The sequence below is a fragment of the Myotis brandtii genome, unplaced genomic scaffold, assembly GCF_000412655.1.
Source record: "Myotis brandtii unplaced genomic scaffold, ASM41265v1 scaffold127, whole genome shotgun sequence".
Classification (NCBI taxonomy): domain Eukaryota; kingdom Metazoa; phylum Chordata; class Mammalia; order Chiroptera; family Vespertilionidae; genus Myotis; species Myotis brandtii.
Window position 1 is genome coordinate 2,953,610 of NW_005354464.1, and position 12,179 is coordinate 2,965,788.

At 43.5% G+C, this 12,179-nt stretch overlaps 1 protein-coding gene across 1 annotated transcript in view; it reads right to left on the reverse strand.

The window, feature by feature from the left end:
* MCF2L2 (MCF.2 cell line derived transforming sequence-like 2) overlaps positions 1 to 9,961 on the reverse strand; it is a 146,509-nt gene extending 136,548 nt beyond the window's left edge. Inside the window, exons 1-5 of the mRNA XM_005859496.2 lie at positions 9,846 to 9,961; positions 8,591 to 8,740; positions 3,695 to 3,819; positions 3,002 to 3,116; positions 2,435 to 2,554 (exon numbers count right to left, since the gene is read on the reverse strand). Of these exons, the coding sequence (XP_005859558.2) occupies positions 2,435 to 2,554; positions 3,002 to 3,116; positions 3,695 to 3,819; positions 8,591 to 8,740; positions 9,846 to 9,956 (621 nt within the window). The 5' untranslated portion in view covers positions 9,957 to 9,961. The remainder of the gene's footprint in view (positions 1 to 2,434; positions 2,555 to 3,001; positions 3,117 to 3,694; positions 3,820 to 8,590; positions 8,741 to 9,845) is intronic.
* Positions 9,962 to 12,179: the final 2,218 nt, after the last annotated feature.

A 12,179-nucleotide genomic window follows, 5' to 3' on the forward strand; every position in this document is an offset into this window, starting at 1 on the left:
TGAGAGAATGAGGGTGCAGTCATGCAGACCCATCCCCACTATTTAAAACACAATCCAGAGCACCCTGCAATGGCTTCCCGTTCCATAAATATAAACTAGAAGCCACTGCTGCATGGCTGGAAGATCCCTCTACTGAAATGAAGGAATAATAATAATAGCTTCTGAGTTCTGACCACTTTCTATGTTCCATGTACTCACTCATTCGGTCTTCCCAGGGATTCTGTGAGGTGGGAATTACTATTTCAGATGAGGGGCTATGTTCAGAGAGGCTGAGAAACTTGACTAGGTTGAGAATAAAACCCAATCCTCACAGCCATTGCTCCCACCTTGCTCTGACCTGGCTGACTCTGCTCCAGCTGCATTCCTTGAACTCACTAACCTCATTCCTGCCTCAAGACCCGGCATTTGCAGCTTCTCTGCCTTGAAGGCTATCCCCCAAATCTTTACATGGCTATCCAGCTCTCAGATCAAAAGTCACCTTCTTAGAGAGGCCTTTCCTGACTACCTAGCTTAAGTAGCAGCCCCAATCCCTTTCTATGAAATCCTGTTATCTTCTTCATTCCACTTATTACTATCTAATATCATTATTTATTAGACTAGAGGCCCAGTGCACAAATTTGTGCACTGGCGGGGTCCAGCCAGCCCGCCCTGATGAGGGCCAATCGGGCCCTCCCCACCCCAACTGGGGGCAAGGGCTGGCAGGGGTGAGGGGCGAGGGGCTGCAGATGGTTTGCTGGCTGGCCCTGCCCCCCAATAGGATTGGGGGGGCCTACTGAGGGGCGGGGCCAGCTGAGGCAAGGGGCCATGGTTGTTCCGGTTGTTCCAGTCATTCCGAGGTTCAGTCACTGGGCTTTTATTATATAGGATTTCCTTTCCCTTTTCTGTCTCTCTCCAGTAGAATGTAAGCTCCATGAAAGCAAGGTTTTGACTTTCTGGTTCACCACCATAATCACAGAACCTTGGGCAAGGAATACCGGTAGGTTGGTAGCTACCTTCACGGTAGCTACGGGCACATTTTTCAAGCTCAAAATAAAGGCACTGGGCTTGCTTGATGAAGCTTTTTTTTCTACTATATAAATGTATATACATGAAAATACATAGTATCTACATTTAATAAGGAGTTCTTTTGAAAAAAACTAAAATTACATAAAATTGGGACTATCTTGGAGAAACTAAGACATATCAGATACATGAAATTGTATTCCTTCATTGTTTGATAAACATTTCTGATGACTGTGCCTCCAACACAAAAGTGTTTAGCTGTCAATGGTCACAGATAGCAGAAGAACTGCACACTAGGGAAGGATGGGGTTCCTGAGTGAAAGTTGGTGCACAGGTGGGTCTGGGTGTTTGCGCAGGTACAGAAGACCTCCAGCTCAGAACCCACAACTGACAGCTCTTAGAACCAGCGTGGCCTTCCCTTACATTTGTTACTATTCATAAGGGAATATGTCTCTATACTGTGCATGTCAATCACCTGGGGATCTTATTAAAATGCAGATTCTGATTCTGAGATGGGGCCAGAAATTCCATATTTCTAACAAGTTCTCACTCAAGTGATATCCATGCTGCTCGCCAGAGGATTGCACTTGGAAAAGCAAAGATCTAGTACTACAAAATTACTATCCAAGAAACATGCCTCTAGACTAGCTCAGAAAGGAAGTGCTAACCATAGAGTACTTGCTCCCCAAGAAACAAAAATATAGAGAAGCTAATCAAAGAAAAGCAAAAAAGGAACTTCTCTGGCAAGAGATGACAGCGTTCTTGAGTCACACTAAGCCAAATGTATTAAAATAGAATCACTGCTGAGTGCTGACCTGTGTGAAGATCTGGACAGTTGTTTAATTCTGTTAAGAGAATTGAGAAATACACCCTCTTTTGCAAGTTTGATATTTACAGCTCTTGGGGCCTGAGAAAGGAGAAAGCACTGCCCACTCTGTTAGCAACAGAACTTATGTGAACCCATTTGCCCCCTTTCACTGTCTTGCTTGTTACAAACTAGTTGTTCTTTTTTTTTTTTCTGATTTCCACTTCTGAAGTTTCCCCTCCCTACCACCAACCCCCAGCCCAGACCTCCACATCCAGCCCAGTGGGTAATGTGCCCATTGTCACCTGCCCCCCCACCCTGCTGCTCCTCCACTGGTAGGGACACCCTGAGGAGGGCAGGGCCACCCAGAGCTCTCACCCCATCCGAGCCTCCAGTCTCAATGGGGTGCTTCACAGCCTAAATAGCACTCTGCAGGGCAGGCATTACTCATCACAGGTGTTCATATGCATATCTCCTTGGAGACCTGGGGTGGGAGTGGGGTGACTGACAGGCCAGGCTTTGGGCATTCCTGTGTCCTTTGGCAACCTTCCGACAATGAGTGGGCATCATCTGTCACTGTCCACAGTGACTACCTCCCCAGTCCACAAAAAGGGCAAAAAAACAAACCTGGCCTTTTCCTTCCAGTTTTTTGTGTTCCTTAAGAAGTCGCTCCACACGCATCACACTGTCTCCAATGTCTGTAAATTCTGCTTGCTCTGCCAACAAGTTGTCCAGGGCAAGCTTAACCTACAAGACACATTAGAACAGTCCAGAAGTAAGCCAATGAGCACCCACCTGGAGGTGGAGGTTTGCTGTACTCTAAGAAAACTCAAAAGTCCTAAAAGGATTCAGGACCAATGGATACGCAGCTCATTAGCTTTCAGATTAAGCAGGGGTGGGGTGGGGTTGCTGAGACACATGTAGATGGAATAGTAAAGCTACATTCAACAGATGACCAATCAGAAAGGAAGAGAAACCATCACTGAAATACCATGTATGCCAACAGGGAAACTGGATTCTAGAACATTACTATCCCACTGAAAAAGTGAGAAGAGGATGTCTGAGAGGAAAGAGGGGGCTGGTACAGTGGGGGTAGGGGGGAGAGAAACCCCAATACCCAGAGTTCAAGGCAGAAGAGAGAACTGGTGGTCACTGAACTATAAAAGGAAGCTCTATGAAACAAGAAAAGAACACCTCACAAAAATTGTGCTCAAAGTGCTGTAGTTGCAGGCATTGACTAAGCTTCAGGTGGTGCTTGGACCAAAACCGACTAAAGGCTTTTTCTGTTTCATCCAACTGAACTAGTAACCTGTCAAGAAAGAATGAGAAAGAGACATTGTGGTTAACTCTCATTTCCACAGGAGTCTGTGTAGGTTTATGCAGCTAACATCTATGTCTTTAGTCAGTGTTTTAAATTGTGGTAACATCCTTATTATGAAAGTCTGTGTCACCTATGACTTTCTCATGGTCCCACTGCTTCCCATACCTTCCATGTTTCTACCAGAACACCTTCCCTGCCAGGCAGAAACTTTGCTTCAGCGGCTGTGCTTAGAACATGCCCCCGGTGACCTTACTTTTGTGCCTTTTCTTTGACAAAGCACATCACCCAGACAAACTGTAATTTGGAAATGAAACTCAGCCAATGCTACCATCTCCCCTGAAATCCTGGGATAACAGCATTTCACAGGAGGACGGGATGGCATTCTCATAAAAATATCTCTATAGCTGGATGCCAGATGGGTGCCATCGTTTTCCCATTGTTGCCTCTAATATTATTCTTTCTTGACCCTACCAAGACTCAAGAGTGGCTGTTCTAGTCTGTCCTTGGTTGTTTCAGATCATCTAGTGCTATTCTCTCCTAAAAAAGTATATTCCACCTTCACTCACCTTTCCATGGTAGCTACATTCTCAAGTTGATTGGGACTGAGTTTCCTGGTGGGACTTTTGGTTGCTGGTTGTTGAATACATGACAGCAATGTGGCCCCTTGATTTCCAAGTAATTTTAGCTCATCCTACAGAAAGAGAAATATAGTCTCTCTTAATAGAAATTAATGGGAAAAAATCATTGGTAGATTTGGAGTACGGAGAATGGTATACCTTTCATTCAGGGAATTAAATGCTAACAATTCAAGCTGCAGATTTATAAAATTTATTTATTTATTCTTAATACTACACATGACAAAATTAAAAATATACAAAAGGATATATATGGGGAAAAAAACTAGTTTTTTGTCCACAGCCCATCGACTTTCCCTCTCCAAAAGCTACAACTGTTAAGTTTTGTGTGTATCTCAAGCTGTTGTAAATTAAAAGCAAAATTAGTTAATGAAAACTGGTTCTAATCCAAGACAGTGACCAGAAACAAGAAAATGACAGATACTGAATGTTAAACGCTGGGAACTGCCACGCAATAATAACGCAACAATTGCTAGTTAACCAGAAAAAAAAAGGAAAAGAAAAACAAACAAACAAACAAACAAAACTTCATCTGGTCTCATCAATGAACACCTGCCTCTCCTTCCACCTACTTCCAAAAAGCGTGGCACGGAGCACTGGTGGTACAGTGGTTAGCGTGGCTGCCTTCCAAAAAGCTTGGCAGAGGTGGATGGCAATTTCAGTTTGATGTGGAAAGAGTCATACTGCCAAGGCAACTCTATTCTGCTCTTTGTACATGGAGACCTAGGGCTTTGCAATTGGGGAAGCGTCAGGCTAGCTCCATCCAGATCCAACAGCTCTTGTCCTCTGCTCCCACAGAGCGGTGTCTCAATGCCCTGAGCATTAACCATGGGGCAAGGCAAAAGAGGTGAAGCTTGGCCTAGAACTTTGCTCCCAGGAGTTCTGGTTTTGATTCCTGGGTCACACAGGATGCTGGTCTGGTATGCTGAGAGTGAAAGTCCCATAGTTACAGAACAGTCACATCTATGCACATAAACACTGCCTCTCTTCCTCCAGGCCTAGCCACCTCCAGCCTTCACACAGCCTCCAGCTTATTCCTGTGGGAGGAGTTTTATACTCTTCACTCTGGTCACAAAGAAGGCCAGCACTCTCAACTGCATGCCTTTGCTCCTTGTCTCCCACCCCACTCCAATATTCATGCACTTGAAGGCTTCCATTGTCCACTCTCAGCCTCATGACAGATTTGGTTTCTCTGATCTAGCCCCGCTGTGGCTCTCTCCACTGCAGGTAATGCCTCAAGGTGGCCACTTGGCTGGTATTTCTGCCTGACAACTGGACATATTCCTTCTTTTCCATTCTAGGTATCAGCCCTCATTTCTTCTTATTTCATCAATGTTCATGAAATATTTGTAGGTTGGATGAGTTAATAATAGTCTAAAAGAAACCAGGTTACAGGTGAGTAGACAAGATAAGCCTGGGAGTGGGGGAAGCACTCATTAGTAGTACTCATAGCTTTTCCTTCCTCTTCTTACTCACTAAAAAGAGTCCTGGCTTCTTTTCTCTCAGTTTCTTAACTGCCCCTGAGCTTCTAGCATTCCAGCAATATTCTGGCATTAGCCATAATTAGCCACAATTAGTGTCTGTAGGTGTGCATGATGCAGAATTGGGAGGAAAGGTGGAGGGGCCTAACAAAGAAGAGGCATATTGATTGTCAGGGGAGATTGGAAGAGAGATACACTGCTCCAATACCATTTGCTAATGTTATCCATTCATGTATCTCTGTGAATTCATGCATGTTGGGGCCCCAGGGGGAGGCCAGTGCCCAGGCACCAGGCAGGCTGCAGGCTGAGAGGTTCGCTGGAATGCCTGAACCAAGGATTCTTAAAAACTCCTAAGACTATTAGGTTATTTCTAGAGGCTATGTAATTCTGATTGTCTTCTTGATTATTTGTTACCTTGGTAATATTGATGGAATTGTCATCACTGAACAAAACTGAATGAATACTGAATGGAATAAATACTGTATACTAAGCAGTATTCATATTTGTAAAGATTGCTTATCACATGATTGAAGGACCACTGACACTTTCCCCTTTCTCCTTGCATGATGAGAAAAGGCCTATGGGTCTGTTAAACTTCTTATTGTAGCAACAACGAAAATGAGAGTCTTACCCTCTTTAAATGAACACATGGTACAGTGTCTTAGTTAACTAAAGCACCTAAGTGTGGAAGGCCAATGCCCTGTGTTTCTGGCCTAAATAAGACCAGAAAAGAGGTGAGAATCACCTTTTGGGGGCTCAGGAGAGAAACTGTCTATTTCTGTGAACTGCTTCCAAGAGCTTTAAAAATTCACTGTTCTGAGGAATGAATCTTATATTGGTTTTTCACTTGGAAAAGGTGCTTTCCAAATGGAAAAATTATTTAATTATTTATAGACCATTTGATAAGTAATATGCTCTAATAAGAATAAAATAATATGTTTAAATAACCATAAAAGCTACTAAGCATTTAATAAAAGTTTAAATGTATTATTTTTAAAAATATAAATCCTTTCTCTCTTTAAAGCATTTTTGGATGGAAAAAAAGGAAAAATGTAACTCTAGTTTAATTATCTTGGTATTTCTGCTTCTAATTTATAAGATAAGGAACCAAGAAATCAAAATTTATGTTAGATCAAAAATTAGCAATCACAAAAAGGCTTTAAAAAACCCTCTGTGTTGTCTTTAAAGGGATAATTAATACTACTTGGCAAAATAAAGACAGAATAATTATATTTTAATCTAAATCAATTAATATTCTTACTCAAGATAAAGACATGGACATATTAAACTCTTTGGGAATTTTATCTTAAAATAATTATAGGTCTTTTCCAAGATTTTAGGGCAGCACAGAATATAAATGTAATATAACAGTTTAGTTTATGTAAGACTTTGCATTTACTTTCTTACTAAAAGGCTAATTAAATGGATTCTCATAAATTCCTTTCTTTTGTCTTATTGGTTAGACATGGGTGTTTAACCAAATTGAGATAAGACGGAGTACAAAGTCATTTCTTACCAATGTCAGACAATACCGAAAATTATGTGGATCTACAAAGTTATTCCACCACATAATCAGAGGGAAGTCTTAGCCTTCTTTGTGCAGGGTTGTGTTTTAATACCAACAACAGCTTGTCGCCATGCCCAAGGAAGTGGCCTTATTTCATCTTGGAGGGTGGTTCTTTCCCTCCCCTTCCCTCTGTGGACCCCTTTGTCTGTGTAGACATGATGGAACACCCATCCATCTGCCTTTCCCAGGAACCCTCACTGCACATACAGCAGGACCTCCCTAGCTGATTTCACCCCTCAGATACGTGTCCTCGTCTAAAATCGAAAATGTTTTACCTTTTCCCCAAGGACCTCCCCTATTGACCACATTGTCATCTCAGTGCTTCTGCCCTGCAACCCCTCCAAACCATCCTTGGATCGAGGCAGAGAGCACACTTGCTCATGAGCCCAGGCCCGGAGCTCCGTGCCCAGTGCCTTCCTGCCATATTCCACATTCTCAACATCACACAGGTATACCAGCTGACCGCTCTGCAGGCTCCCAGGGTCTATGACCTGTGGGCCGGGACCACCAACCCTTTTCTGGCAGACTTCACAGAGGCACCCTAGACCTGGCCTCTGCACCCCATACCATCTCTTCCAAGAATCATGGGAGGTGAACTTGGGCAAAGAAAAAGGTCAACCGTTTAAGGGATATTTTTAGGGAAAATTATCTAAATGCTTCCAGGATGCTTTCCGGCTTTCACAGTTCCCAGCCAGATCTTTTGGTGACTCAGAGTCATCTTGGGGACAGATTTTGAACTCTTTTTCAATAGCAACCTCCTTAAAAAGAGAGTTAAACAGTACTCCCTGACACATGGAAGCATTAATTTGCCTCATTAATGAGACTCTGAGATTCCCCGAACTAAACTGTGTTCTTTGGGTTTGCAGTCTTTGTTTATTTGTTTTCCTGGCAGGTAGTGTTGAGTAGTCGATAAATGTTGAATAAATGAACAAATAAATCAACCACTTAGCAAAGCATGTTTGCAGATTTTGGGTCACAGACGAGAGTTCAGCTCTTCCCAAGCTCCATGCAGCAGGAGTGCAAGCAATGCTGAGCTGTCTCAACCTGCTAATCCTCAGTTCGCTGCCCTCTTGAGTTCTGGTCGTCTATGAAATAATAGATTCCACATTCGGTCTGTTTGTGTTTCTGGAGGCAGAAAAGGGCTTGACACCCATGCAGTCAGCCCCAGGAAGACTTCCCTTCACTGCATGAAAGAACCTGCCAAGCTCCCTCGTCGGCAACTCATAAAAACAGTTCTTGACGTATTTTTTGTGAATCACCTAATCGGTGCCTCTCCTTAAACCCAGTTCAGAGCGTTTTCCCTAGTCCTCTTCCTCAAATTAATCCCCAAATAAAAAGACACATCCCTGGGAAAGTGAAGCAGTATGTCAGCTTGGTAGGCAGCCCCAGATTTCACAACAGCCCCAGAAAAGCTTATGCTTCAAAAGCTGACTCCCTGCTCTCACTGCACTTTCAGCCTCTTGCATCTTGCTCTGTCCTGAGCTGCCCTCGAAGGGATGCTCGCCCACCTCATCTCGCCAGCACAAAGCTAGAATGAGTTTCCCTTTGCTGGGATGCTTCTCACAGGTCTTAATTGCACTCCTTTTACATGCACCATCCAGTCTCAAAGAGGTTTTCTCTTCGCATACCGCCCACCGCCAAAGGCTGAAGATGTTCGGTGACTTCCAAGTCAGTGGAGAAGAGGGAAGAAGAGGACTTAATTCTGCTCCCAGCTCTCTCCAGGAGGCTGACCATCTGCTGGCACAGAGGCTGGACTGTGGGAGGCCACTGACCACTCACCTGCAGCTTGTCCCGCTGCTTTGTGTGGGACATGAGCAGTTCTGCAGTAGACGGCACGCCTCTGGGCAGCTCTGTCTCGGCCAGGCGGGCCCCAAACGTCTGAAGCATCTGGGCAGTGGTCTTCAATGTCAAGGCAAAGTTTTCGATGGCCTGGGAGGTCATACAATCATAACAGTGTGGTGGGATTAACATTCACCAATATGCTTTATTCATGGAAGGACAGTAGAATTAGCTACCATTCTCTGAGTACCTACAAAGGGCCAAGTATTATACTCAGTGCTCTACATTTGTCTACCAGCTCAATAATCCAGAGTGGGAGGTATTTTATCCAGAGAGAGAATCATTGATCGGCTTCCTCCTGCACGCCCCCAACTGTGGATCGAGCCCACAACCTTTCTTTCTTCACTTGCTAGATTTTTAATACATTAGTTTAAATTCTGTTTCTTTGTTACGGGGTGAGGCTACAACATTAGTATTTCTGGAGGATGAGGCCCAGAAATCAGGATTTTAAAAAGATTCCCAGGTGATTCTAATGTGCAGCCAAGGTTGAGAACCACTGCTCTAAAACAAGGTGAATTCTCGTACCTAATTAAATTTAGTTCAGGTGTTGGGCAACCTGTTTCCAAACTGACCAGGTACAGACAGGTGTGCTGACACCACATGCTGCCATCAGGGTGGGCATGGAGCTTCTGATTTTGCTTAAAAAACCAAATTTTTTCAAGGGCATAGGAGCTAAAAGAGCAGGGGAAGGGGCATGACAACTTTTTATAGAAACACATTATCTGGTGAGTTTCAATTTTACTTTTTCCTCAGTATTTCTGACCCTTCTAGTTTAGCATAATTGCCACAAATATGAATAAGTAGGGAAAAGTAAAACCCTATATAAGTCAGGTGTTTCACAGCTTCCCGTCTGTCTATACATTAGACTCACCTGGGGAGTTCTGTGAGCCACGAATGACAGAGACCCATCCGAACTCAAATAAATTAATTTCTCTGAGCTGTAAGAGGGTTTTGGCTCTTTGAAAATTCCCCAGGTGCATTCTAAGTCGAGTCCCCAAGACTCCCATGCCAGACAGGGAGAAACTCCAGCCTTTTCCCTTCACCCTACTTTTCTCCCAGCCTGTGGCCTGGAAAACCCAACCTCCCCAGTGGTAGGTAGTCATAGGCAATGACCTCCCAACAGCTGATCTTAATCAACCCTGTCTTCAAGAAAACACGGAGAGACACTGAAAAGGGCACACAAGTTGGTACTCACAGTTCGATGACTGATCCACTGGCTGTGGCGATATTCCAGAGTTCCCCCTAAGTCCTCTGTCAGTTGGCTTTTGTCAATGTAGCCTTGAAGGTCAGAGACAGAATTTAACATAACGATCTATAAGAGGAAACAAATTAATATATTCCTCACAGACGATTAAATAGTAGCTCATCTGAATTCTATTGTTAAGTAGCACTTCAACTCTGCCTTCTCGGAGGTTTATATCCAAAATGGTTATGATGTCCAGCAGAGAAAGTCCCTTTCCACTTCCCCCCTTTGAGAGATGTACCCTCAATTTACCCTTATGGAGGAGGTTCGGTGGTAACAGGGAGTGGGTTTTCATAAATTAACAATCCTGCTGATGAACACACCCGTGAGTGAATGCCCACACATCTAGAGGAAGGTGACACAGTCCAAATTGCCCCCAGGCAGGGCCCTGGCTCTCTGTCCCAGGCCATACACCACACCTCCTAGTCACTCCTGATCAGAAGCAGGGCCCCTCCCTCCTATCTCTGAAATGCGTCCCTGATGCCTTCACCTAATGACCTTATGTTTCTTCACTCCTTGTTGATTATTTTGAAAATTGATTCTTGGTCAGAGAACATAAGAATATAGGCTTTCACCCTGGCTGGTGTGTCTCAGTGGGTTGACTGTCATCCTGTGCATGGAAAGGTCATCATCTGGATTCTCAGTCAGGGCACATGCCCAGGTTGTGGGTTTGATCCCCGGCTGGGGTTCGTATGGGAGGCATCCGATTAATGTTTCTCTCTCTGTCTCTCCCTCTACCTTCCTCTCTCTGAAATCAATAAAAACACAATCTTTAAAAAGAATACAGGCTTTCTTCTATTATTATATCGTATTAGTCAAGTGATAAGTCCACTTTGGAATGAAAACAATATTAAGTTAGGGCCTAAAGTCTATAGGTAAAAACAAAACTGATGTATTCATCCAACAAATATGCATTGAACTTCTAATAAATGCCAGGCTCCGAGGGGTAAAATAGCAAGCATGACAGCCCTGCCTTCAAGGAACTAAGGTTTAGTGGGATGTGACTGCACAGAGCACGCTGTTAACCTCATTGGCCCCAGGACTTTCTCCTTCATTTCTGAAAAAGAGTTTGGGAATTTTAAAAAATATTTTTATAATAGGAGAAAAAGAAAAGAGAAAAACAATGTGAATCCATCTGTGTCTTTCTTTCCTAAAAATTTTAAACCACTTTTTGGAGTTTCAAAAAGATTTTTAGTCTTTCTACAATTCGAAATTATAAGACACATATCAGGAAATTATCAAGTGAAAAATAATTTTTTTCTTCTCAGAACATCAGCAGCTATGGTAATACTGGGATTTTTTTAAAAAATAACATTATGCAACATCGTATTGGGCAGAAATAACTTTGCCCCACAGCCTGGAGTTTCAGAAACCTATCGTACCAGGCCCAGGTCTTCCGTGCCACCTCACTGGCAGGACTCTGCTTTCTCATCTCCCAAGGAAACCCCAATAAAGACTCTGATCTAGGTTTTCCCCTTCATCCTGCTTCTGCCTTCTGAGCAAAACCTGGGCTTCCCCCGTGGGCTTCAGTGACATGAGGTGACTCCCTCTCTGAGACCTGTGAGTATAATAAACTTCCTCCTTCAGGCTCATTCTCAGTTCCTCCTGGGCACCACCAGCTTTACTGAACCATATCCAACATGTACATTCTTAGAACAGCCGCTATAGATTAAGAATGTATCTATTCCTTTTCAGTATACATTTATGCTCTTATCTATAATTGCTTAAAGCTGTTCTTTCAGGGAGATCTGTGATCATACCATTATGAAAGAAGCCTTTCCTGTATTCTGTCACACAATCCATGTTAAGAAACCAATTTGTATGACCATAGCCTTAGCCACGTCACATAATTTTCTCAGGCTGCTATGAGGATAGCTGTTTTAGAATAGATAGGTGCCAGCAATCGGCTCTCAGAAACCCTTTGCTATTTCAGAGCAACCCTCTCCTTGGCTAAAGGTACAGCGAGGCTAAGTCACTTAACTACCATTACAACCCTGTCCACCTGGTTCTTGTAAGAATCAGGCAAAATGAACTCCTTTCCCCTCACTCAACCTGTGAAAATATAACTACAGTGGGGCCTTGACTTATGAGTTTAATTCATTCCGTGACAGAGCTCGTAACTCAAATTACTCGTATGTCAAATCTTAAAGTGAACGAGTGAGACATGTGATGCTGGGCTGATGTGGCGTTCACTGTGACGTTTGCTGCGCCAACTAGCGGTGGGGTATCTGAAGCTGGCTCATAACCCGAATTTTAGCTCGCAACTCAAAGCAAAAAATCGGCCGA